The sequence below is a fragment of the Nothobranchius furzeri genome, chromosome 16, assembly GCF_043380555.1.
Source record: "Nothobranchius furzeri strain GRZ-AD chromosome 16, NfurGRZ-RIMD1, whole genome shotgun sequence".
NCBI lineage: Eukaryota > Metazoa > Chordata > Actinopteri > Cyprinodontiformes > Nothobranchiidae > Nothobranchius > Nothobranchius furzeri.
The window spans coordinates 47772515-47798942 of NC_091756.1; the positions used below are offsets into that span (position 1 = coordinate 47772515).

A 26428-nucleotide genomic window follows, 5' to 3' on the forward strand; every position below is an offset into this window, starting at 1 on the left:
TCATTCATTCATTTATTTATTTATTTCTTCTTCTTCTTCTTCTTCTTCTTTTCTTCAGTAGTAGCATTAATAACTTAATTGGTATGTTCAAAACCCTAAAAAAATCCCAATTTAAAGAGCTCTGGATATGCTTATTCAAGTTAAACACAAGCTCAAGTTTTAACACGTTTCTCAGAATTAAAAGCTTCTGACAAGTTCAACTTTTAAAAAGCTAGTGATACGTCTATACATACTTAATTCTATGTAAAAAAAAAGGTGTTCAGTTGTTTGCATAGTCCCTTAAACTTAATTACCAGTAAACGTTTCTGCACATTTTTTAGTAACTTTTAAGGACATTTAAACCACTATTTTATTTTAAACTTTAAGTTAATTTATTTCTACACACTTTTACTGAACACATAATTATAAACAGTTTGTTTTGTACATTTTTTAAATGTATATCTGACTGAAAGGAATTTGTCTCATTTGTGCATATGACAGACTGTAAACACGTGTATTAGAAAAAACTTACTGTCCTTTTTGCCAAGTTATTTTATTATTGAAGAAAATTTGCATTTTCATCTGCTTCTTAGCATAAATATGCTCTTTTTTGCTATTTATGTACATTTATGCTAACATTGATTTCTCTGTTCATTCTCTGATTTTATTTCAATGTTAATTATCAAAGACAAATCCTTTCCAGTTCATCTTTGTCTGGTGATATTTTACAGTCTCTTTACGTACAGCTTAAGTGAAAAAAAAGGGCTGCTTTGCAATTCAGTGAAAATAGTCTATGGCCATCACACATTACAGAATTCAGTTTCTATTCCACAGTAGAAGATTGGTATTCTATATTACAATAAACTCATGGGATGAGACTGACAAGAAAAAAAAATGCAAAATATTAAAATACAATCTCTGTTATTGCCATAAGTGTAACATAAATCCGAAACAAATATTAACATTTTTTTAAGTTTTAAAATAAACATACAAGCAAATGAAAGACAACATTAATGCATTCATCCAGGTTTAACCTGGGTTAATTAGACATCTGTGATTTACAGAAAAGTAAACAACAAACAGACAAATTAAGCAAAAGAGAAAAAATCTGAAAAAAGTGGCTTGTTAGATTTAGTCACCTTTGAGTCTCACAGAGAAAAAACATTTTTACACAGTCCTTCAGCTCAGGAAGCTGTTCACACAGAAATCCAAACAAAGTCTGTCTTCACCTGATTGGATAAAAATTAAATCCTTCATTACAAGCAAAGATAGTCTGACACTGTGAGCCTCCAACGGTGAAACATTCAGAGTAAAAACTACATGAAAACTTTTTTTCTTGTCTCGTAAAACTTGACTGCACCTTTGTTTTATTAAATTTATTTTTTATTTTTTTTCATTTTAAAGTACATTTAAGTGGCACCAAAGCTGCTGATGTGCGTGCAAAGCTGAACTTGGAACTGCAAAATCAACTCGGTTTGTCTAGGTCTACAGGCAGGTGGCTGCTTTATTGGGAGTAGAAGATACTGTTGTATTCATTCAGGATGAACTCTACAATCTGGTTCTGAAAGACCATGTGCATTGTGATGTTGGAGGACTCCTCCTCTGGCCGAAGCAGCGTTGGGCCGAACACAATCGCTACATTCTGGACAGTCATGCGATTCTCCTCTCCGCACTTAATGAGCCTAAAAGAAACATAAAACAAGGATGACAGTGGAGCAAAACAACTTTTATCTATATTTCTGGAGCAGAGAATACCACATACAAATGCTATAATTACTTTTGAATAACTAATAATTCAACTTTTCTAAGTGTTTGATGTCACTCATGTGGTGTCCCTCAGGGCTATGTGCTGTGCCCCACTCTATTTTCCATTTGCAATATTCTTAGTAGACATGGCATATCTTTCCACTGTTATGCTGTTGTTACTCAGCACTACTGCAAGACACCCTCCACCTTCTCTGCTCCTGTGCTAACATCTACAATAAAGACTAGTCTGGGGGACATAGAAGCATGGATGAAGCTCAACTTTCTTCAGCTGAACAGCTCTCAGACAGAAGCCAGCATCACTCTTTTTGCCAAAACACATCCCTATCTACAACTATCACCACTTTGGGTGTCAAAATGGATCACAAGACCCCTTTGACCCCCACATCAAACACTTGTGTAAGACGTCTTTTTATCAATGCAAAGCTACGTCCAATGCAAAGCTTGGCAGATGCAAAGGAACTTGTCCACACTTTTGTCTCTTCCAAACTAGACCACTGTAATGCAATCCACATCGGGATCTCTGGAAAAAGCATTCAGAGAATGCAATACATCTAGAACATCACTGCAAGGATCTTGACAAATATGAGCATATCACCTCCATTCTGAAAGATCTTCATTGGCTCCCAGTTTCACTCAGAATCAATTACAGATGTCTCTACTCTCCTGTCATGCTCCCTTTTTTAAAGGAACTCCTCATCTTCCTGATAAATCATATTCTCCGGTCTTCAACAGCAAATACACTTCTAACCCCCCAGAACCAAGCTTCACAGCATGGGGGATCAGGCCTTTCGATCACTGCTCCGAGGCCGTGGGTTGACTTACCTGACCACCTGAGGGCCCCACAAACTGTAGATGTTTTAAGCACAATCTTAAGGCTTTTGTTTTAGGAAAGACTTTTGCTAAATACATTCTATAAAACTATTTTACTTCTTTTTAGGTGCTTTTATGAACCTTGCTATTTTGTAGGACTTTAAGATTGCTGAAATATAAAGTGCATTAGGAATAAAATATTATTAAAGGAGAGTGAAGGTAAAGGATGATGCCAACCTCTGTAAATGCCCAAAAAGCAGATCCATAGTGTCATGGTTTGGAGCAGGAAGGCTTTTAACCAGCTCGTAAACGAGAGAAAATTTTGCTTTGTAATCAGGGTTTCCTAGAAAAACAGTAGCGCAATAAAAGATCAGTAATTATTCACCAAATATGTCATTTTAAAATCAGGCTTTTACGGAGTCAAATGTCTGCTCACTGATGGCTGAGATGAAGTTATTAAAGTGGCTGTAGGGGAAAAGTGGCTCAGGAAGCTCTCTGAAGAATAACTTCAGCGCTCCAGTGACGACATGAACATCTTCCCACTGACCGTCCTCCAGGTCCAGCTCCTCTGTGTGAACACATGCGCAACCCGTTAAAACTCATCAGGGGGCGCTGTTGTCTATAGGCAGCTTTCCTTTACCGTGATCAGCTTTATAACGTAGTTTCTGTATAATGGCCAGGTTTCCGTTGACTCTGTACAGTCCATCGATGTCTAAACCTGCAAATCGACACTTTTAGATCCTTTAATAAAGACACGAAACATAATTCAGCATTATTCAACTTTGTTTTGTTTACCTCTGTTTTCCACTGCTTTTATACATTTCTCCACAAAACTGGGAACTGTGGTCCTCTCAAGAGCACACAGTGTGGCCAGATGACACCCAAACACGTTTTCTATGTGAAACAATATTATCCCGATTAATGGCAACAAGATGAGAATTACATGTGTAACAAATAATAAACTAATAGCCTTTTTTAAAGTGTAAGTGAAAAATACACATACAGCTCAAAATCTTCTGACATGTATTGTATTTGTTTCTTTTTATTATTTTTATTTTATTTGATTACAAAAATTTAGGGAAACTTTAGTTATTGCAGCCAATTTTAATGTGACGAGCAGAAACTAAATGAGCAGTGTCTTTAACATTATACAAAAATATACAAAACCAGCCAAGATCTGGATTAGATCTCCTTGTGTGAGCTCACCTCTGATGTAGCCTTTCTCTTTGACTGACTGCAGCGTCGGACGCTTCATGAGAAGCTTCATCAGCTTGGTTCGAACCTTCTTCTGGTCTGTTTCCCCTGCGTTGCTGGGTGTGGGTGTTACAGTTACCTTGTAGGCTGAATAAACAGACAACAGCCGATTTAAGGGCATCAACGACACCACTCAGTCGAAATTAGGATGTTACAGGGTGTGTATCATGTTTCTTTTTTATTTACTAATGAAACACTCCCCAAAGCAGTTTTTGGCTTCACGTGTGCATTTTCCTTCAGCTCTGATAAGCTCTGCTAAGTTATTGTAAAAGGCTGGATGGACCATCATCATGCACCATTACTGCCCATCCAGGTAGACCTGAATCCGGATCCCTCCTCCCCTGGACTGTAAACACTAAAACCCAGTTTCTCAGAGTAGCTAGCGGGAAGTTTCATCTCCACAGTTGTGAAGAAGGGATTTCTTTCTTATCTAGTCTGCACTTTAAATACTGCCTACCGCATAATGCATTTTTCTCTGTGAGAGGAACTGGATCCCTGTCCAGCTTTCCTGAAGAAAAGTTCAATTGGCAGACATGATTGCATTTTATCTTCAGAAGCTCTTAAAAACCGAGCCAGAATGTGCTTGTTAACCCTTCACCAGTACCGGAGTGGGTTTTCAGACAGATTATTTCTCCAAACCAGCACAATTCTAACGTCAAAACCAACCAATGGTTAGAGAGCTGTAAGTAAAACCAAAATGCTAATCGTTAGCCGCTGGCTGAATGATTATGAAGCTTGGTAGGTGAGCACCAGGGATGCACATGGACAATAATTTATCCCAGCCACCTATTCTCTGTCTGAGTAGTGTGTGTGTGTGTGTGTGTGTGTGTGTGTGTGTGTGTGTGTGTGTGTGTGTGTGTGTGTGTGTGTGTGTGTGTGTGTGTGTGTGTGTAGAGGGGGGCATTCTGCAATTTACTCAAATCCAGACTTCTTGGACATCAGTAGATCAAGAGACAGAGTGGGTAGTCCAGTAATCGGAAGGTTGCAGGTTCAATCCCACCTCTGACCAGAGAATGCTGCTGTTGTGTCCTTGGGAGAGACACTTAACCCACCTTGCTTGCTGGTGGTGGTCAGACAGACTAGTGGTGCCTGTGTTCAGCAGGCCTCATCTCTGTCAGTGTGCCCCAGGGCAGCTGTGGCTTAATCGTAGCTCATCACCACCAACGTGTGTGTGTGTGTGTGTGTGTGTGTGTGTGTGTGTGAATGACTAATTGTGGTGTCAAGTGCCTTGGGGGGATGTTGAACCCTAAAAAGGCACTATACAAATACAGGAATGGCTCACGAAAATGACATCCCAATTGTGCCAACAATAATATTTTGCCATCTGTGCCTGTTGCTGCTCTGAAATGTGTAAAACAGTCTGACACAGGCCCTTTAAATCATCTGAACGATTTGACCCAGAACACTCTTGTTTTGCTGTGAAAGACATATTAACTCACATTTTCGTTTTTCGAGCTTGTCCTCTCGTTCGGTGTTTCCACCAATTTTTTCATACGCGTCTCCATCCTCTTCCTCCGAACGGTGGTCCTGGTACTCCTGAACAGACACAAATAAACTGCAATAAGTTTTTGTTTTAGATCAGGTTGAAACATATAAGAAAATATTCCATATATATTTCAAATCTATATATTTATGCATAGAAACAAGTGAAAAAAGACCCACATTGATGCCATAATTATTTTCACTCTGCCATCTGCAACCTGGCATTATGGAGCCCTGGACGGAACAAATCACTCACTAACAAACATGTAGTTTCCAGATTGTAACACTAGATGTCACTCTAGCAAACACAATGGAGATTTAAAGTATATTTTATATTTAAAAGCAAAGAAAAATTGTATCAGTGTTTTTATTGATCAGGGAAATTGAACTACATTAGTAGTTTAGAAGGAAAGGACAAGAGGTTTTTAGATTGAATTTTGACAAAAGCAACATGTGTAATTCTTCTTTTCAAAGTATTGTGAGTGTATTTCCATACCAAAATCCAGAAGTTAAATCAAATATGTTATATGTAAATTGCATTGAGTCAAAAGATGGTTATTGAAATCTTCTTCAGTTTTGTTCATTGATCTCATCAGACCAGATCAACAGTAGCTATTTCCCGTGGTTTTAAGGTTTATCCAAAGTTATTCACTGAGTTACTAGCAACAATTTAAAATGTCAACACAAGAGTCAGTCTTTGAATGTAGAAAACAGATTGCTGTACTAATTTTCTAATTCAAAACAAACAGCAGAAGAGCTGCCTTCTTGCTGGGCGTTCTTGAACCATTTCCTGTTTTGCTGGTAATGCAGACGTACCATTTGTCGAATGGTGTCCATTAAAATTTTGTGCCAGTCGTTGATGATGCTTTCCGTATCATACTGTAAAAGAAACTCCATTCCATTCTTCCCTTTTAGCTGAAAGAGGGGAAACTGCGTTATCAGTGAATGTAATGAACATGCTTTGATGCTAAAACAAGATCAAAGCTCTGATTTGTTGAAGACAACTTCCTCCACTTAGTGACATACTTCTGACTGTTTTAAGTGTCAACAAAAAGACACACCTCTAAAACATTCTTCTTGCTGGATTTGTCCTTGGTGGCCCAGCCAATCGTTGCTCCTTTCAGCTCCACCGTGACCTCTGGAACAATCTGATTGGTCTTGTTCTACATGACAGGAAGAAAAAACAAAAATTGCTCCAGCTGTTTATGAAACTGACTGGACCACATTCCACAAGACAAGCTGCATTAAACAAAAGCCGAGGCCATCCCGGCTGGCTCGTAACCTCAGGGCTTGTCTTCACCATCATAAAGATGATGAACGGGTGACATCGTGCTGCTACTGCAGTCCAAGGTTTCTTTTCTTTTTCTTAGACAATAAAACCAACACAGAAGTGTGGACACTTGATGAACTATCGTAGGTATCAAATAGCTTCTTATTAACTTAAGATGAGCATGTTTTTGTGCTGTGCACTTTTATCATTAATCCAAAGCTTTGGTCGTACCACGGTGCCTACTGTAGATTTAGGGTCTTTGTGGAATGTCAACACTCCTCCGTGGAGAACCGTCCATGTGGAAGACCAGTTCTTTCTGGGGGAAATAAATGAAGTCGTGAAAATTATAAAATAAAACCAGCAACAGAGTCAACAGGAAGAAAAAAATGATTTTGAATACATCTAAACTCAGAAACCTGTGGCATCAAAGCAACAATCGGCTTACCTCACTTTTTTCCCATTCTCAGACACTTTAGTTTTATTGAGAATTCCAGCTTTCTCCAAGTTCTGCACCTGGAAATGTCACAGAAACAAGAACATGTTCAGTTTTTGTCAAATTTTTTCTAACAGAAATATTTATGAAGGTAGACCATATGATGGAATGGAGGACAAACAACTCAGCCAACACCAGTAAAGGCTTTTTCAGTGAAAACACACCTCGACCAGACTCCTCCAATAACATGAACGTTTATCCTTATTTTATTAATACAAAAAGGCTTGCCAACTCCAGGTCGGGAGTGAGGTCCTACCTCAAGTGGAGGGGTTTAAGTATCTCGGGGTCTTGTTCACGAGTGAGGGTAGGAGGGATCGGGAGATCGACAGGCGGGTCGGTTTAGCGTCTGCAGTGATGCGGACGCTGAGTCGATCTGTCGTGGGGAAGAGGGAGCTGAGCCAGAAAGCCAGGCTCTCGATTTACCGGTCGATCTACGTCCCAATCCTCACCTATGGTCATGAGCTTTGGTAATGACCGAAAGAACGAGATCACGGATACAAGCGGCCGAAATGAGTTTCCTCCGTAGGGTGGCCGGGCTCAGCCTTAGAGATAGGGTGAGGAGCTCGGACATTCGGGAGGGACTCGGAGTAGAACCGCTGCTCCTCCAGATCGAATGTAGTCAGCTGAGGTGGTTTGGGCATCTGGTCAGGATGGACGCCTCCCTGGGGAGGTGTTTCGGGCATGTCCTGCCGGCAGGAGCCCCCCGGGTCGACCCAGGACACGTTGGAGAGGTTACTTCTCCAATCTGATCCGGGAACGCCTTGGGGTCCTGCCGGAGGAGCTGGTGGAGGTGGCCGGGGAGAGGACGGTCTGGAGCTCCCTAGTTGGGATGCTGCCCCCGCGACCCGACAAGCGGAGGAAGACAACAACGATAAAGGTGGCTAGAATAGTTTTTAGTGATGCTTTAAAGAAACTAGGGAATCTTGCATTTTCATTGTTTCTGTTTAACTTAAGCTAAAAGGTTAGGGCTGGTGATAATTTAATGTTTAGTGTTAAACAGCAGTTCAGCACTAAATGTTCTCCAGTATGAGGCCATCCTTCTGTGCCTAAGGCTCGTTCTAAAAGCTATCAAACAATCTGACGAGAAAAGGATGTGATGCCAGAGCAGCAGATATCAGATAATGTTGCAGCAATTGCCAAGTTTGCAAAAAATAAACTCAAAAACAGCGGGAAGAAAAACAAACAAGGTAATACTTTACAATAAGGGTCTCTTTGTTAACGTTACTTAGTGCATACTTAAGCATTAATAAACAATTTGATAAAGTTGAAACGACTGCTTAAACATATTATGTAATGCACCCCCCATTTGTCTTAACCTTAGGTACACTTAATAACAATATTGACTATGTTAATAAAGGGACCCATTGCTTATTGATGCTTATTAATGCACTAAGTAATGTTAATAAAGGGACCCTTATTGTAAAGTATCATTCACCCCCTCCTCCAAAAAAAGAAAACAAACAAAAAAAATATATACGGAGTTTATGATGATTTTGATGTTTGGAAAATTAACAAAAACTTTCAGCTCTCGGAATTTATGAGAAGACAGAAAACCTCTCTGTGAATCCTCTCTGGAGGTTTGGTGCAGTGTTCTACTGTAGCTGTGACATCTGCACAAATGTGTCCTGCAGCGCGACCGCCCAAACTTTTGTTGCATCCTAACCACAAACGTCAGCATCTGAAGTTCGCAAATGAACACCAAAACAAAAACATGACATATTTTGTCTTCTTGACTGACAAATGTATAAATAGTATCATCTTGCAGCCACATCTGGAGAAAGATGTCAAAAACAGGTCCGGTTTTTATTAAAAGAAGAAAAGTTCAGGGTTTTGGACCTCAGTGGCTTCAGTCAATGGGAAATATTTTACTAATAAAGAAAAAGCAATTCATTAAAGTTTTGAATCCTGTGGAGTTCTTAAAGCAGTCTGCAGAAGCTTAAGGGGGTAACTTAAAAATGATAAAGAAATAGCTAGTTCTGTGTTCTGAGGCCCGCGTGTGTCTGTAGAAAACAGAGACTTTTAAACAGGAAGTAACAGACAGGAAGTTGTGCACTCTGGCATGAAAATCAATACACACTAATAGCTCTGTTCAGCTGTGTGACGGTTTAAAAAGTTGTGTATAGATAAAAATATTCATGTTGAAAAGGCGGTGAACACAGCGTGGTCCACAGCCCTTTGCATTAATGGAAGGATTCTTCTGGGAAGTGTTCTCCAAACAAGAGCTGAAGCACTTCTCATCAGCTTCAACAAACATTTACAAGCTTGAGCGGCCAAAGGAGAGTTTGCTAAGTACCATCTTCGCTGGATGCCAAAACATTTGATTTGGACGTCTTGAAATTTTTAATGAACTTTCTTCTTGAGGCGCATCATTAAACCACAAGGCTGTTTGGACATCAGCTCATGTTTTACCTTCGCAACTAATTAAAGTGAGAGAATTAAACTTGTTCATGCAGATGTTATTACATTCTCATTTCTGTGTAAATGTAGTGACCCAAGAAATGATCTCTCTGAAAGTTTTAGACTCTGGTTTAGCAGACAACACATTTTAGAGCTCTAATACTGTATTAGCATTGCTGAAGTCTTAATGACACAAATATGCACATTTAGACACCAAAAGCACAAATAACAAATGAAGTCGAACATCATGCAAAGGAAAACGACCTGAGTGTGGATCTAAAATCACACCTTTAGCTCATCATAGATAGATGCTACTATCTACAGTTCAAGCTCAGGTGAGTGCTTGAACTAAAAACCCACATTATAGCGCAGCCACCTTGAGGTCAGATAATAGGGATTTCTCCAGGGTCTAAGCCCAAAAGCCTTAAGAGAGAGACACAAAACACTGTTCAGATACAGAAATCATCGTCCCCAAACGGCTGAACTCAGAGCTTTTACTGTCTCCCGCTTGGACAGGAGGGACAAAAGATCCACTTACGAAATGCTGTGTCTCAGGAGAGTTCCCTGTACTGGAGCAGTCGCTGCTGTAGTCTGATGTGTTCCTCACATGGGTCGGGATGAACCTCTGAAGTTAAAACAAGCGGAAGGAGATTTTATGATTTACAGAATGCAGACAAATCTGTGTCCTGATTCAAATGAACTCTTTAGCTGGATGCTCAGTAGAGTATTTTAGTATCTTTATCTAAATACAACAAACCTAATTAAAAATCTACTCAACTGAAATAATTCTAAAAAATATTAAGATTTTTGGAAGAAAAAACGAATATAGTTGCTCACAAAAATAAATTAATTGCTTGTTTTTTCATTAGATCTTTTCATTGTTAAACAGAAATTATAGTGAGCAATATTTGTAGTTTTAATGCTTTAAAACAACAGTAGCTTTGATTCTGATAACCCTAACCCTCGCTCTGGTTCTGATTTTTGTCTTGTAGCATTAATATGTCATTTTTATTTACATATTTGTTTGATTATTTGTGTCTACATAGTAAAAAGACATGGTTAGGACCTCACCCACAGATGGCCCAAGTGAAAATCTCATTTTCACCATCTAAAGGAACCCAAACTTAAAACTTTACAAACATTTATATTAAAGAATATTTTGGATATTTACAGCCCACCCTTTTTTACTGTCAAACATTGATGCTATGCTGACTGTATGGATTAGTGCAAATGGAGCTGTTGTTTCCTCAACCTTCCGGAGAAATTAGGTCATATGAATAAATTACCCCCCCCCCCCCCCCCCCCCGAAATGAATGCTGTCTTCATCTTAGAAGTCATTTTTTAGGGTTATGTAGTTGTTTAAGAATCTGCAAGCCTGTTTGCAACAGGATGCCCACAGAAGCCTAGAAGCATAGCAATATTAAAATATAGTAAAAGAGCTGTATTATGCACAAGGGAAAAGTGTAAAAACATTGAAGTTTATTTTATTGAAAAATCAGAAATTTGCTTTTTAATAGGTCCTGATCTGAATAGTGGTATATTTTAAAAATCTTCCCTGCTTGACCACGGCTTGCTTGTTTTTTTAGTGTCCAACTCTGTTGCCAGCAAAGACTAAATCCTCAGACTGCTGACCTTCGAGAATATTAATTCTTGAATTCTTAGTTTTGTAGAAAGGAAAAGCAATGCCCCTTATTTGTCTGTGTGTTTTTGCTCTCTCTGCATCTCAGTCAGAGGGAAAACGCTGTAATTAATGAGCGTTGCTAAGTAGGGTCACAGCCTTCGGTGTTGGCTGATAAACACAAACGAACCCACGCTACTCCCCTGCTGCAGAGCTGATGCTTTATATTTAGGATGATGTGTGACAAACTGTACGTGTGTATGAGTGTGTGTTAGTCTGTGCATGGGTGTACCCCGTCATCGAAGGCAGGAGGGAACTGAGAAGGTCCCTTTGAGTCTCTCCAGTGTTTGATGACCGGCACGTTCCCATTATCAATGTGATTGTCCAGCCTGGAGTGTGACGGGCCCGCAGGGGCCTGCAGAGTCCGCACAGACAACAAACTGACTCAGGTTCTACTTTTATCAACAAAACTTAAACATGTCTAAAAATCTCATATCTGCTTTTTCTCCACATCAGTTAAATGAGAGTTTTACCTCAGGCAAGTTCCACTGGGACCTGGTGCCGTCTCTCAGATAGTAATAGGTCTGCCCCTGATCGTCCACCGACTTGATCCACTGTTGTCCAACAGAAAGGTGCACACACGTTTTATGCTGTCTTTAAAAATTAAAAGTCCAAAAACAGCAGCTCTAAACTACACTAAAGGGTTTCAGTTTGAACATTTCATTCATTCCAGAACTTGAAAGTCTAGTTTTTGCTCAGCAAATAATTGCATTTTGGGATTCAGCACATCAACATGTCCAATCGTTGTGTACATTTTGTTGTCAAATACTGATCTACTAAAAAATAATTTATTTATAAGAACATCAAGAACAAAACTGCTGTTTTTTTAAAAACCAGATGGAACCAAAGCTCCACCTGCACCGCTCATGTGGTCAAACAGGCTGACCTACCACCTCTGACACTTTTCATAACTTTCCAAAACAAATTATTCCACATTCATACTCACGTACGCCCTCAATGCACAAATGTTTGGAGGTGATCTTGCTCACTATTTGCTTTCTATGATAGTGGTAGAAGTATAAAAACTATAGGAGGAGGAGATCTTTTCTCTTTAGTACCAAATTGACAAAAAATATTACAAACAGCCTTATAATGAGGCTAAAATATGTTCTGCATAACCTATTTAATGTTAAATGTTTGTAATGGTGAAACAAAAGGAAAATTGACAGTTTCTGACAAATTTTCAAATGATTAACCAGATAATCTGGATTATCCTTCTGCACACCTCATCTGGAGAGTTTTGACTGGAGAACACCCACGTCCCATTAGGGTCTACATTAAGGTTCCAGCCAGGAGGGGTACTGCGGTCCAGGTTGGCCCGAGGGATGACGGTCCGATCCACGTGGCTGAGAGCGTACTCCTTTGGGAGGGTTGTGGGACCCGTGGCTTGGAGCTCTTCGTATGTGTTTGTTTGATCTGCTCCAGGGTAATCCTCCGGAGGGTAGTCCTCCTCGGGTAACGGAGGCTGAAAAAGAGGACACAAAAAAAGAGCAGATTAAACGTTTGTCTCTCTTCAAAATTCAACAAAATCCTCCGAGCATTAAATGACTGACACAGGGGATTGTTAAAAAAAGTTATTTTATTTTATTATAACTGAAAGATTGACTTTGAAATAAAAAATGTAGTTTTCTTGTACACTTGTTTTCCAGCCAACAGAGGCGTGTCCAGGGGGTGGCCTGGGGTAGCACATGCCACCCTTGGAATCTGTCTGGCCACCCCACTGAATTTCCTTCAAATAGAGTTGTCCACAAAAAGCTTGGGGTAAAAAAGAAAAAGCATAAACATTGGTACCACCCATGCACAAAGAAGTGCACCACCTGGGCCACCCCATTTTAAAAGATCTGGCTACGCCACTGCCAGCCAAGACAATGATCCAAATTAAGTTCAAGTCCCTTAGATTTACACTTTAGGGAAATCGAAGCTGCTTTTGTCAGGAAATTTAAAAAAATGTGTTCAGTGATCAAAACAGAAAACATAAATTCCCCTTTTAATCTTTCTGCAGTGAGGCTGAAAATAGACAGAAGCTGTTGGGTCTTTCTTCATGTCGTAGGCTGATTAATTTCACAATGTAATCTTGAAATCTCTGGTAAAAAATGGTGCAACATTTCCATGACCTCAAAGTTTTACTTTCCCTCGGCCCACTATTGCTGTTTCTCAGCTCGGAAAAAGTCACTCAAGGGTAAAAACGGGGCTACGTGCTGCTGCAGCACAGACTCTACTGAGGCCAGGTGTGTTGTATGGATCAAGATCTGGGTTAAAATATTTCCTCACATCTCCTAGATAATCCAAAAAGAAACCCCAATAATCATTTCTGTTGAATCAAATTGAGGACAGACGTCTTTTAGGGCCACTGCTGAGGGAGTGATGGTACACCAGCTGTAATACTTCCTCATAAAACCAGACATGTCTATATGTAGGTGCAGGAGATTTAACTCCATTAAAAGTCGACCGCTTTTACAGTTTTCCCCTGGGTGAAGCTAAAACGGGAGACAGAGAGACGCTAAGTAGAGCAGCTGGGATGTCTGTCCTTACCGGTCCATCATTGTGAAACCTGTGAACACTCATAGGCTCCAGCAGAGGGGGATACGGGCTCTGCTCGGGGGGTTCCCAGGACGTCTCCCCAGACATCGGGTTGTAGAAGTAGGGACAACCACTGGTCTCATCCACCAGCTTTTCCCAGTCTGACGCCCACCCAGGAGGGAGGGAAGCGGACAAATCAGGAGACTGAAGAGGTGACGGGAAGTAAGGTTCCTCTGCAGGGGAGCAGTCAGGGTCCGTGGGGGAGTCTAAAAAGGGGTTGTCCCAGGTGGTGCGCCCTGTTGCAGGGTGGTAGTAGTATTCCTGTCCACTTTCCTGGTCAACATGCACCTCCCATTCCTCCTGGTCCAGATAGGAAGGAGAGCGAGGTGAGGCATCCGGCGGGGGGGACTCAGAGATACTTTGTCGGAGCTGAGCTACGTTGACGTACACCACCGTCTGGAGGTTTTCATTCTGCGCCTGTTGAAAATACAAAAAAAATTGCATGATACTGATAAATAAACTGCAGCTTTAACACAACAAAAGCGTGTCTTTGAGTACATTTCTTAGAGAAAATTATGTTTTTTCAATAATTCTCTGAGATATTTTCAGCAGAAGCTTGTGCTATAATAAAAGTAGTGAACTTTGTGGCTTTTGCTCTTGTAAAAGCAGAAGAAACAGCAGGCAGTGTCATACATGCTACAAATAACTATAGTTATAGTTATACTGCCGCCAGCACAACACAGAAAGTCTATCTGAAGAAAACCCACAACGTTTTGGGCTCCTTATTCAGACACAAATGGCCAATAAATAAAACTAGTCATTTCATTTGCAAATAAGCATTTAAACTTAAAAGGAAAGTACAAACGTACAATAAAACTGTTTAGCTGAATAAACAGTCGTTTAAAAGAATCTGCAGTACACATGTCATCAAACGCTGGACAAAATATCAATATCTGACGACAAGTCAGCCGCAGTGAGCTACAGCTGGGTTACATTTCTATTACACACTAACTTTGGTGCTGTTGTCCCACTCTGCTAGCTGCTGTCGACAGAGCAGCGATGTGTGTTGAGTTTCTATAAGTCAGAAGGAAGCTGTAAGTAAACAGATCTCCTCATGGGAGCTGACATGCAAAACAGGTTGAGTCTTCACATATAATTTGTTTACAGAACACTGATGAGAGTGAAAGGCTGCATCTGTGTAGGAACCTATTCAACGAAAAGCTCTTCATGTTCTCGTTTCCTCAACTTTGCTCCTTTAAGGTTTATCATTCTCTGGGTGACTCACACTCCCTGTGCCATTTTTGTAATAAAATTATATCCTACTCTGAACTAAACTTTAACTCATATTTCATTGCTAAACTCCTTTACAGAGATCTGAGTGTACATGTTTCTGCTGATCAAAGGAGTGGAATGTTACAGGAGTCGAGATAAAGCAGCATAAAATCAGCAACTGAATGATAAATGACCCGCACTTGTACAGCACCTTTCAGAGTCAGCGCTTTACACTACAGTGTATCATTCATCCATTCACACACTGGTGATGATAAGCTACAGTGTAGCAACAGCTGCCCTGGGGTACACCAACAGAGGCTAGGCTGCTGAACTCTGGCGCCCCCAGTTTCTCTGACCACCACCACCATGCGATGTGGGTTAAGTGTCTTGCCCAAGGACACAAGAGCAGAATTCTCTCCTGGGAGCCGGGATCGATCCCACAACCCTCCGATTACTGGATAACCTGCTCTACATCCTGAGCTGCAGCTGCTCTCCAATTAAGTTAGAACAGTTAAAGATTAAGGCAGGGGTGTGACCAAGTCACTGCTTTGCAAGTCACAAGTCTTTCCAGTCAAGTCTCGAGTCAAGTCCGAGTCAAAGACAACCAAATCCAAGTCAAGTCCAACGTCAATGATGTGGAAGTCCAAGTCAAGTCCAAGTCCTTATCTTTGAAATTTCAAGTCATAATCAAGTCATCTGTCCAACTTTAATTCACATTTAATTTTGACAATGATAATTCATAAATTCCAGAAATAAAGCTTCTCAAAGCTTCGTTCATTTGCTCAAACGAGCAGAAAGTGCAACCGAAACTGATTCTAAACAAAGTGCTGCTGCATTTAACAGAACAAGATCTAACACAGAACCAAGAATGATTTATGATTTTTGTCCACGTCGTGCCACTTTTGTGCTAAAAAAACAAATATGCTCAAGTCATCATCAAGTCAACAGATGCAAGTTGATTCAAGTCGCAAGTCATTGGCGTTCAAGTCCGAGTCAAGTTGTAAGTCTTAATAGATTTTATCAAGTTAAGTCAGAAGTCATTAAAATAATTACTCGAGTCTGACTCGAGTCCAAGTCATGTGACTCGAGTCCACACTTCTTGATTAAGGTCCCACTAGTCATCGTCACACACTGGCGACATTTCTTCCCCACCATTGGCTCATCCCACACGGCCGCACTCGGGAACTATGTGGTGGTTTAACCCCCCAATCGAACCCCTCAAAGCTGAGTGTCTAGGCCACCGAGCTGGCTCCGTAGTCGAATAAAACAATAAAATATAATAGCAATTATTAATTTAAGCATTTTTAGGAATATTTTGAACTCTTATCTGCAGCGTTCTGGCATTTTTCATCATAATAGAATAAAATATATAATGTATTTTACCATTTAATAAAATACTCAATAAGAAATGGAGATAAAAGAAGATATCAATGAGAAGATAAATCAATTTTAAAATGCTGTGAAAAAATTAACAAACAAACAAATAAATAAATAAATATTTTTTATTTTACTTTATTTGTCAGAACAAATTGGTAATGTGGCAGATGACTTCAGTACTCACTGGATTACACATTTACAGCTTCACAAAGTGCTCAGTTCTGTAAAATGGATTCCCCAGAAGCCAAAGTTGGCTTACAAATAGGGACCCTCAAAATCCGCAAGAATACAGTCAACAATACATAAAACCACGCAGCCAATCAACAAATACATTAGCCACCCTCCCAAAAACCCACCCATCTCATCCACAATGCCATTGAATCTCTGAACATGTTCCTATCAGCAAGCACACATCACCTTCACCTACCACCTTGGTCATAAACAACACCAAGAATGAGGTAATCAGATAATCAATTAAATGTGATGCCATTGGCCCATGGGGTCAAATATGTGTAATGTGATACAAGATTATATTTGAGACACCGTGTTAGGTTTTTTTTTTCTGTGAGGCACCACGTGATTTTTATCTTGAGAGGTGCTATTTAAAAGATCTCTTTCTTTCCTTCTTTCTTTCCTTCTTTCTTTCTTTCTTTCTTAAAAAAATGAAGAGAAGGTAGTAAGTAAAAGCAAAAATGTAAATGGATGAAATTGATCAAAAACGTTTTTACTGCTTTACCGTCCCCATGTGTCTGCTACAGAAAATCAGTTTTAAAGATGTTTTAGAGTAAAAATGTAGTGAATGGAATAATAAATGTAGAGGAAAGATCTGGTAAAGGTTGGTGCGTGACTTGGCTTTGGCTGCATGATGTTGCAGTGGTCAGCCATGCAGCACAAAGTTCCCAAGTTTGAATCCCTGCCTGGGGTCTTTCTGCATAGTGTGGGCTGCATGGGGGCACAGTTGTTAACACTGTTGCCTCGCAGCAAGAAGGTTGCATGTTTGAAACCCGGCTGTGGCGTTTCTGCGTGGAGTTGCATCTTCTCCCCATACATGCGTGGGTTTCCTCCTCAGGTTGACTGGCATCTAAATTGTCCTTAGGTGTGAGTGTGTGTGCATGGTTGTTTGTCCTGTGTGTTTTTGTGTTGCCCTGTGATGGACTGACCTCCTGTCTATGGTGTACCCCGCATGTTTGCCTTAAGACTGCTGGAGATGGACACCAGCACCCCGCGACCCTGCATGGATAAGTAGGTATGGAGAATGGATGGATGGTGCTTTTTAGGTTTTCCTAACCCACAAAATATCAGTAGCAGAGGTGCAGCTATCACAGGTTTAAGCAAAGAAATATTAATGGGTTGGTTAACTGAGACAAAAACAGCCTCAACAACCACTTTGACCCATTAATAAGAACTGTGTTATTTATTTCAACAGCTATGGTGAACGTATATTGTCTTTGATTCTAACTTTTGCTTATCATTTCTTTTGCACCAAGTATCGCAGCAATTTCTTAATGTTGTGATTTCTCACACATGGCAAAAAAACCCTGATTCTGATCTGATATCTGAGACGATCTCACAACCCTTAAGCTGGTGTTTCAAATCAACTTTATTTATATATATAGCACTTTTCATACCAAAAAAAAAAGCTGCACTGAGACATGTTAGGATTTGTATTGTTGTATCAGATTAACCTGAAGGCTTTGTTGAGTTTTCTATCCCTGTTCAGAGGAAAGGTCACAAGGTCACAAAAGTTGAGTCGATTTATTCTTTCAACATAATTCACAAAATAGTTAGAAAACAGGAAGTGATTCTTTTTGCTCGTAATCAAAGAGGTGGAGATGTAGAGGGAAGCTGGTCCACTGCAAACGCTAAATTTAACTGTTCAGCCTTAAAGATATTATCTGGTCTGTTTTTAATTTTTGTTTAATTGTTAAAGTGGTCCAGTCAGCAAGCACAGCTGATTAACAACAAAACAGTCTCTTATCGCTTTACCAACCCAGCTTCAGCATTGATCTAAACGTGATCACGGGACAGTCAGTGTGAACTACACCAGACAACTGACCCCAAATCAGATTGATTCTGAACAGCAGAGAGGAAATGAAATCATTGACCTCTCTAATTCATGCTGGGCAGCCTGAATCCTTTTACAACAGACCACTAAATACCAGCAACATTCAATAAAGGTCTGATCCAGTCAACTCAAAGGCCGATAAATCTCTAATGTTGTCTGCAGTAGAGAAAGTCTCTATCTCCCATTTTCTCTCTTTTCCTCTTCTTTTTGATTCAATGTTTACATTGAATCTCTAATCTAGTTTAAAATACGGATAACTCAGTAGACTGGTTGTAAATTGGTGAAATTATAGATAAAAACACAAAACGTCACTTTCTGAGCTTCAAATATGTTTAGCATTGTAATTACCAATTGTGTCACAGGTCATGATATACTGCTGAATCTGACCTATTTGTTCTATTTCTGCAGCCCAGGATAAATAAACATCGGTTCTTCGCTCTGCATGACTATAAAGAATCAACCAGCTCTCTGATGTGGGTCTTGTGTTGTGTTTTATTCTAAGGAAAAGGCTAAAACAGTCACAGAAACACTTTCGCTTTCAGATGGTAACTTATCCATCAGGGGAGCTCTGATAACACTTAACATTAACATTTGTTTTTATATCATGACTGATTAAAACAAAAAGTAAAAGGCATCCAAAAAGGCAGGGCAGCATGACTTAACCGTTTACACCACTTCACAGCAACAGGAAAAGAATGAAAGAGGTATGATTCAGTGAAACAGGAAGCAGCACCGTTATCAAAGCATTTGAACGAAAAGAATATAAACTACATGTTTAAAGACCTGACTGAAGTATTGTCACCTACCTGAGTAGCTACGGGCAGAGTCAAGCCCCGCTTGGCCCTGTGACCCATGCAAACCCTGGAGTACATGTCCACCATGTTTACTTATTTCTAACAAGAGGATCCATATGTACAAACGTGCGAGTGAGAACAGCTTAACCACGCGACCATATTCAGCCAGCAAGTGACAAAGTAGAGAAATATTCCTGAACGGCTCCTCAGTGTTGCATCTTCTTCTTCTCGAAGCAGTTGCACAGTTCAGCTCAGACAGAAAGGAGAACTGTGAGCTGCTGTGTTACAACCAGCAGCAGGAAGGGACTGTGTGAGGACTTGGTGAGACATGCGTGTGTGTGTGTGTGTGTGTGTGTGTGTGTGTGTGTGTGTGTGTGTGTGTGTGTGTGTGTGTGTGTGTGTGTGTGTGTGTGTGTGCAGGATAGGAGGGTAGAGGTGAACTGTCTGCATGAGCCAAAAACAGACAGAGACACTGAAAACTAGACAGAATAAAGGAGGTTAAATAAAAAAACACTGCAGGTCACTTCTACCTACTTCCTGCCTGCTTCCTGCCTCTGCACCCATATGATAAAAAGGAAATGACAATAGTAGAAACAAAGCTTTTACAAAAACATAGCAACCCTTTAACCTCACAAGAAAGTGGGAGCTTTGCGTAATGAGGCAATAACATGGTCTTGCGGGTGACTCTGATAATAATAAGGAAGAGGGAAAGCAATAATTCTTCAAGGGAAAAAAGAAGCTCTGTCGACGAAATTACACTCAAAAACGGTGACCTCTTCAAACAGGAAATTGATGGTTTTTTTTTGCTCAGTTGTTTAATCACCACTTCCTTTTACAGGTGGCCAACCCACAGCATGTGGTGTGTATTGCACAAAACTGAAACAAAACCTGACTCCAAACAAGAACCCCACACCAGAGTAAAGAGGAAACAATTTATCAGGAAAGTTGTTGTGTTGTATTTATAATGTTTATTTCACTCTATCTATAATAACTGACTTTATTAACTCTGTTGTAGAGTTAATATTTTACACACTCTTATCTGATTTATGGTGGAAGATTTTAGGATAGGATAGAACAGGACAGGATAGGATAGGACAGGACAGGACAGGACAGGACAGGATAGGATAGGATAGGATAGGACAGGATAGGATAGGATAGGATAGGATAGGATAGGACAGGACAGGATAGGACAGGACAGGATAGGATAGGATAGGATAGGATAGGATAGGATAGGATAGGACAGGATAGGATAGGATAGGATAGGATAGGATAGGATAGGATAGGACAGGACAGGATAGGATAGGAAGAGAAAGGATGCAATAGGAAGGAATGGGATCAAATATGCTAAGACTGGATGGGATAGGATTGGGCTACATTGCAGTATGATAAGATAGAATATTTTATGTTACTGTGGTGGTGCACAGCTGTGGGGGAGAGAAAAGGAGGCGGAGCGGCTGAAGCAGCAGCAGGTGTGTGAAGGAAAACAGCTGTCACACGTGACTAATCAGCCCTCATCATGTGTCTGCAGAGACCAGTGGAAGGCAGAGAGAGAAGTCTACAGAAGTGGATGATATAGTAAAATGTTCCACAGTAAAAATACTAAACAATAAAGTGTGTGTACAACACGTGATGCGTTGTGTGTGACCCCTCCAGTAGCGGACAGCTACAGTTACAATACATACTGTATGCAACACAACGTATTATAATCCATGTTTCTGTCCCTTTAGAGGAACTTTCTTTGGGCTCAGTAGTCTCTGAACAGCTACTTTTATGACAGATCTCTGGATGACTAAGTCCAATTTATTATTTACCTGAAAATATCTCACATGATTCCCATATTACGAAGATATGCATTCATAAAACAGGAAACAATAAGAAATAAAAGCACACAGATAGTGTTTTCAACTTTGGAAAACAATTAAAAATGTATTCTATTATAAGCCCAAACATTCAGCTGAATACTTCTAAGCATGTTTTATGGTGAAATTATTTCAGTGCAAAGCAATAAACTCTTTGCCCTCAGCAATGCATGAAGCAGCAATCCGCTTGATTACTTAAACACATTAGAACTCCTCCAATCCAACAATGGAGCACCCATTTGGGGCCCAAATCACGCCACAGGGCACACAGTTGAGCTATTGAATCAAACTGGCTCCTCTCCCTCTTACATCACACTCATCCTGGAGAGGAATCCATGATCCAGAGAAGTCCCAGCAGCTTATCCTGTCCTTATCCCTGCTTTCCAGGCCTGGTCGGTGCTGTTGAACACCACCTGCTGGTGTTGATACTCCCAGTTTGTGGCACAAGTATTTTTGTGTAATGGGGAAACATTTCCTTTGTTGCAATTCTCTCTGCTAAAATGGAAACTTTTTCACAGGCAGGCCTGGAAATGTTGTTACAGGAGCCATGAAATGCTCATATGCAAACAAATTGGAAAATGTTTGTCAACAGATTCTGGATCTTTGCTGTGGAACCTGGAAATAGATATAATAAACCTCTTTGTACCTATAGGACTCATGGGGCAACTGGATCCCGATTAGATGCATCAACTTCAAAAGAAACAACATTCCCGAGCACATTATTAACGCAGCATGTGAGACAACGAGGCTTAAACCTTCTTTGGAATATATTTAAGTTGTTTAAAAGATGAAAATATCTATTTTTAAAGAGTTCTTTGTTTCTGCCATTAATTGTTCCAGTAGGGTCACACAGGTGAGTGTTCCAATTTAGAAAAACAAACACTTGTTGAGATATTCATGAAACTCTAATATTCATGGACAAATGTGTGATTTGTTTTGCTGCTTGGTGGATTTGAAGTCAGGAATAAATAAGACGGGTTGAGTTCAAATAGCTCTAACTTTCCTCTTTCACTGAATGTGTAAACTGAGCACTGACGCATTTTAGGCTTTGAGTTCATTTTCTGTCCAAATATGACTTTAGAAACAAAATAAAATTTTATTAACAGTAAATCGTTGTGGCCATTTTTTTATTGTTCAAATAAAAAAAATGTAAAGTGTTGCAACTCATAAATAACTTCTATTTTACCCAAGGTAAATAGCTTCCTGAACTGAACAGCCTTTTCAGAGAAATAGTTCACATCCTACAGGATTAATAAGCTAATGGCTAGTTTAAACACAGCCAAAACCAGAGAGGAGTGTTCTGAAAACAACTCCAGTTTCTTGAATTTACTAGTGTAAATATCACCAGGTGTATCAAGAATCTGTAAACATGTCAGCCAAAAATATTACATAATTCAAAAATCATGGTAGTGTAAAAGTTTATAGAATATTTAGTGTAAAATATATCAAATGCTTTGAAGCAGACCAAATTTTCAGTGGTCTCTAACATGAAAATGATCCCCCGTGAGTCTATCTCTGTTAGGAATAAAGCCCTGGCGCTCCTGTTTAAGAAACTAGAAGTGAGCTAGGAGAAAGGGGAGCAGAAGACGGCAGGATCTGATCTTCAGACATCTCAGCTCTGATTGGCTAACAGCAACGTGACTCTACCATTGACCTCGTTTGCTATGCAATGTTGATGTTCTACCTCCACAAATAACACAAGTCTGAAGGAATTCTGCCATGTGGTGGAGTTGCTAACGCTAATGGCTAGCTTCTACTAGCCAAGGCGTGCTCTGCTCTCTCCTGGATGCTACACCAACAACAACCTTCCCCGTCGCAAGCCAAGATGGGGGAGTCCATGAATGCCAGCTTGAAATCATGACGTGCAAATGTCGGCTTTTCTAATCCGAGTGTTTCCCCGTCAATGAGTAAGGCAGGAAATAGGGGTAGAAGACTCTTTTCACATTCGACTGCATGCTAAACTCTGACTGACTGAGTTATCAAAAATAACAAGTACAAATGGTTTCTCAGTGAACTTTAGAAGATAACAACACACTTTTATTGCAAAGCCATTTAAGGAAGCCGTTTTGTTTTTTAGCTCATCAAATATCCGAATGGATCCAAATCCAAAACTACTTTAACCATGACAATAGATTCCTTTGCAAGTTATTCTTCCCACAAACACAAAAACGTACAAAGATCCAACATTTACAATTATAGAGAATCACTGGGTAAGAAGAAACTGGGACAGTTTTAAAAATTAAAGATCCAAAGAGTTTAAATTAAAACAAAGCGTTCCGCTGCTGTTGAAAACACGGTAGGTCGTATTTTCCCCATTTGAACGATAATCAGCGCAAGGTTCATCTGTTTGTTGTGACTACACCTTCATTACCTGTGCACATGCTCAGTACAACGCCGCCCACTGATGTCAGTTTTCTTACTTAATTTTGGAACGCTGACGTCAAAGATGTCAAAACAGTACAAGTCCTCCTTTGTGGTCCTTTAGGCTCATCTGACCTACATCAGGGGCTTACTTTATTGAAATTTGCTTTTGTTTATGTAATTAAGTCTAACAATGGTGTATTTTGTTGGTTGGTTGGGGTTTTCTGTAAAGAGATAATGAACCAGAACACCACTGAAATACTCTGAACTGGGCCTACATGCTCTGCTGTCGCAGAACCTAAAATGTGGTGTAAACAACACAAAGTCTGCTTTTAATTGCGCCCGGTCTGATAAGTCTGTGTACCAGGAAACGGCATGCTCTTAGAGACTTGACATTGGTGTGGGTTCTGCAGGGAGATGTCTGACTAGCTACTCACACTACCTGTTGGTGCAGTTTCTTTGGCATTTGATTTGTCTGTTTTACAGAACAACTCCTATCGCTTTATTCCTCCTCTGTTCCCGCAGTAACTTCTCAGAAACCTCAGGCGTGAGGGTTCAAAATGATAATAAACCTTTAGCTGAAAAAAATCAATTGAACTTTGAGCCAGAAATGATCAACTATCTCAGCTGGACACATGTTCAATATCAATCACGGATATGAGAGGGGTATTTTCCAGTAAGTTTCACCACAACAACGCCATAAAAATATGGAATAAGGATAAAATATTATCAATTAAATCGTCCATAATTGCAGAACTTCTTTTTGTTAGCACACTCCACACCAAGTGACCTACATTCAGGCTAATTGCAAGTCTTGTATATTGCATTTGCACACACTCAGGCCAACTGCAAATCTCCAAAAGCCCTCGGACCCACCTCACATCACCATGGAGACGGCACTCCATTGTAGGGTGAGAATGAAAGCGCTTTGAGGGGTCCTGGCAAATTTATGGTGAGAGTGGGGCTTCGTTCAAGTTTTGGAAGCACACAGATTCTTCCCTAAAACGTTTGAATTTAGACAGATTGTTTCATCAGACGATCAGATTTGTTTGAAGCTCCTGAAACCTCCCTCTGAATCAACAAACTGCTGGTGTAATTACAGAGTAATGGCCTCAAACACTGCTGGGAGAGGCTGCAGACGTTAAACAACGCTGACATTTGAATGAAACCTGATTCACTGACTGACTGACTGACTACACTTTTCCCTGCAACAGGTGCAAAAACTAAAGCAGCTGTAGTGACACTTACCTGGAGTGAGAGTTTAAGTTAGCCAGATCAGCTCCAGCAGAGAGCGAGAGAGTCAGACCGAGGTGTGTATTTGTTTCATTTCAGGGTTTCCCAGTGGAGGTGTTGATCACAACTCCCAGGACCGACACTGCGGCGCTGGGGGAAAGCAGGTACAGTAACAGCTAGAGTTTGTTTGGGAGTGGCTCACACCTTTCGGATTTATTTAACTCCTTCCTTCCTGCAGGAGAGGCAGCTCACACAACCTGTTTGTAACCTGTTCTGGAGTCACAGCAGCTTAACAACAAAGAGTCCAAACCTGCTGCTCCTCCGGGAGCTTCTCAGCAAAAAGCCCAGTGCGTCTGTTCATGACTGCTGCTGGAGGAGGAAAGCTTTAGCCGGCTGAATCTGAAATCTTTATAGCTGTTTTTACTTCAGGGAACTCCTCTTTTTCCCATTGAAAAGGAATCCTATTCATATGCAGATGAGCTGGCGCTGAAAGCAGCAGGAGACGGCAAAAAGTGGCTTAAACTTCAGTCCAGTCTGAGGCACCAAACTAGTGGTTCATTTCAAATAGCCTTTGGTAAGTCAGCCAAGTGTCAAAAAAGTACTAAAACACATTTTCAGCTAAAGGAAACTCACTCCAGTCAACACCTTGAGTCTGAAAATAAAGTTTTAGATTCTAAAAGTTAAATATATATTTGGTGGTAGTTTCTGTAATAATTATATATCTTGACCTGACACCACATTATAATGACCAGCGCGTCAACCTGCCTTTTATTTCTCAGCAGCAACGTTTGGGAAGCACAACTGCATGACTGCACCTTTGATTCAGAAAAAAAAAGTCTACAGAAGTGACCTGGGTGACCGGGTCATCTGACCCAACGGAGCTACCGTAGCTGCTGAAAATGTGCATAGAAACATATTTGAAACCATAAACCGTCAGCTCATATTGGGACCTTCACCTTGTCCCCAGTGACCCCGCAGAGCTGCAGCAAGGCATGCTCATGAGCTAAACGTCTATCACCAAATGCAGCGTTATCTTGAATTAGCTTGCATTAATGAAGAAAACACTTCTGTTTAAATGTTGTGATTCTTTGTCTTTTGGCGTGAAATCTCTGTCTGTTAGCAAAATATATTGGGACACTGAGGAAAACCTGACATTCAGAAGGTCTGCAGAAAGAGAAGCTTGCTCATTAATGAGGGGTGGTGGGGGTTAGTACTCCTCGATGGTCCTGCATTTGTTGTTTTTAAACTTTTACATCATGAATTTGATTTTATTCTAAAAGAAGTGAGTGATGTTGTTGATTATTTCCTGTAACCCCCACCTTTCCTGCACACAAACTTTCTACCTTTGTCTTTGTTTGGGTCTCACATGCTGGCTTCCAGTGTGGGGTGGCCCAGGTGGGGTGCTTGGGAGTGTGTGTGTGTGTGTGTGTGTGTGTGTGTGTGTGTGTGTGTGTGTAGGGGGAGTAACCCATCACAAAATCTTCTTTTAAGGTCAATATGAAAAAAAAAATTGTTTGATAATAATAATAATGATAATATTGAAATGCTCTGTAGGCCTGGAGCTAGAAACCAGTGTTAAAAGTGCATGCTGCCCCCTACTGTTCGGGGTTTATAAGCCCAAGTCTTTGTGGACTACATAAATGTGGAATGACCTATCAAGCACTACCAGAACAGGGGCTTCCTTTTCAATTTTCAAGAAACTCCTGAAGACCCTGCTCTTCAGAGAGCATCTGCTAAACTAGCACCCTTCCTGCACCCATCCCCCCTCTCTACTGTCCACTCCCTGTTCCCTCCTCTCCATTATTGATGTCAAGTTG

At 40.3% G+C, this 26428-nt stretch overlaps 1 protein-coding gene across 2 annotated transcripts in view; it reads right to left on the minus strand.

Moving 5' to 3' along the window:
• Positions 1-617: 617 nt before the first annotated feature.
• The window catches only part of arhgap27 (Rho GTPase activating protein 27), a 30662-nt gene continuing 4851 nt past the window's right edge, over positions 618-26428 (minus strand). The window contains exons 3-20 of one of the 2 annotated variants that reach the window (XM_070545743.1): positions 13663-14127; positions 12356-12595; positions 11604-11684; positions 11363-11485; positions 9991-10077; positions 9813-9875; positions 7008-7075; positions 6794-6878; positions 6354-6455; positions 6109-6207; positions 5473-5526; positions 5250-5346; positions 3763-3897; positions 3352-3450; positions 3197-3274; positions 2993-3124; positions 2794-2899; positions 618-1661 (exon numbers count right to left, since the gene is read on the minus strand). In XM_070545743.1, the coding sequence (XP_070401844.1) occupies positions 1484-1661; positions 2794-2899; positions 2993-3124; positions 3197-3274; positions 3352-3450; positions 3763-3897; positions 5250-5346; positions 5473-5526; positions 6109-6207; positions 6354-6455; positions 6794-6878; positions 7008-7075; positions 9813-9875; positions 9991-10077; positions 11363-11485; positions 11604-11684; positions 12356-12595; positions 13663-14127 (2292 nt within the window). In that variant the 3' untranslated portion in view covers positions 618-1483. The remainder of the gene's footprint in view (positions 1662-2793; positions 2900-2992; positions 3125-3196; positions 3275-3351; positions 3451-3762; positions 3898-5249; positions 5347-5472; positions 5527-6108; positions 6208-6353; positions 6456-6793; positions 6879-7007; positions 7076-9812; positions 9876-9990; positions 10078-11362; positions 11486-11603; positions 11685-12355; positions 12596-13662; positions 14128-26428) is intronic. The other variant, XM_070545745.1, reaches the window with a different exon arrangement.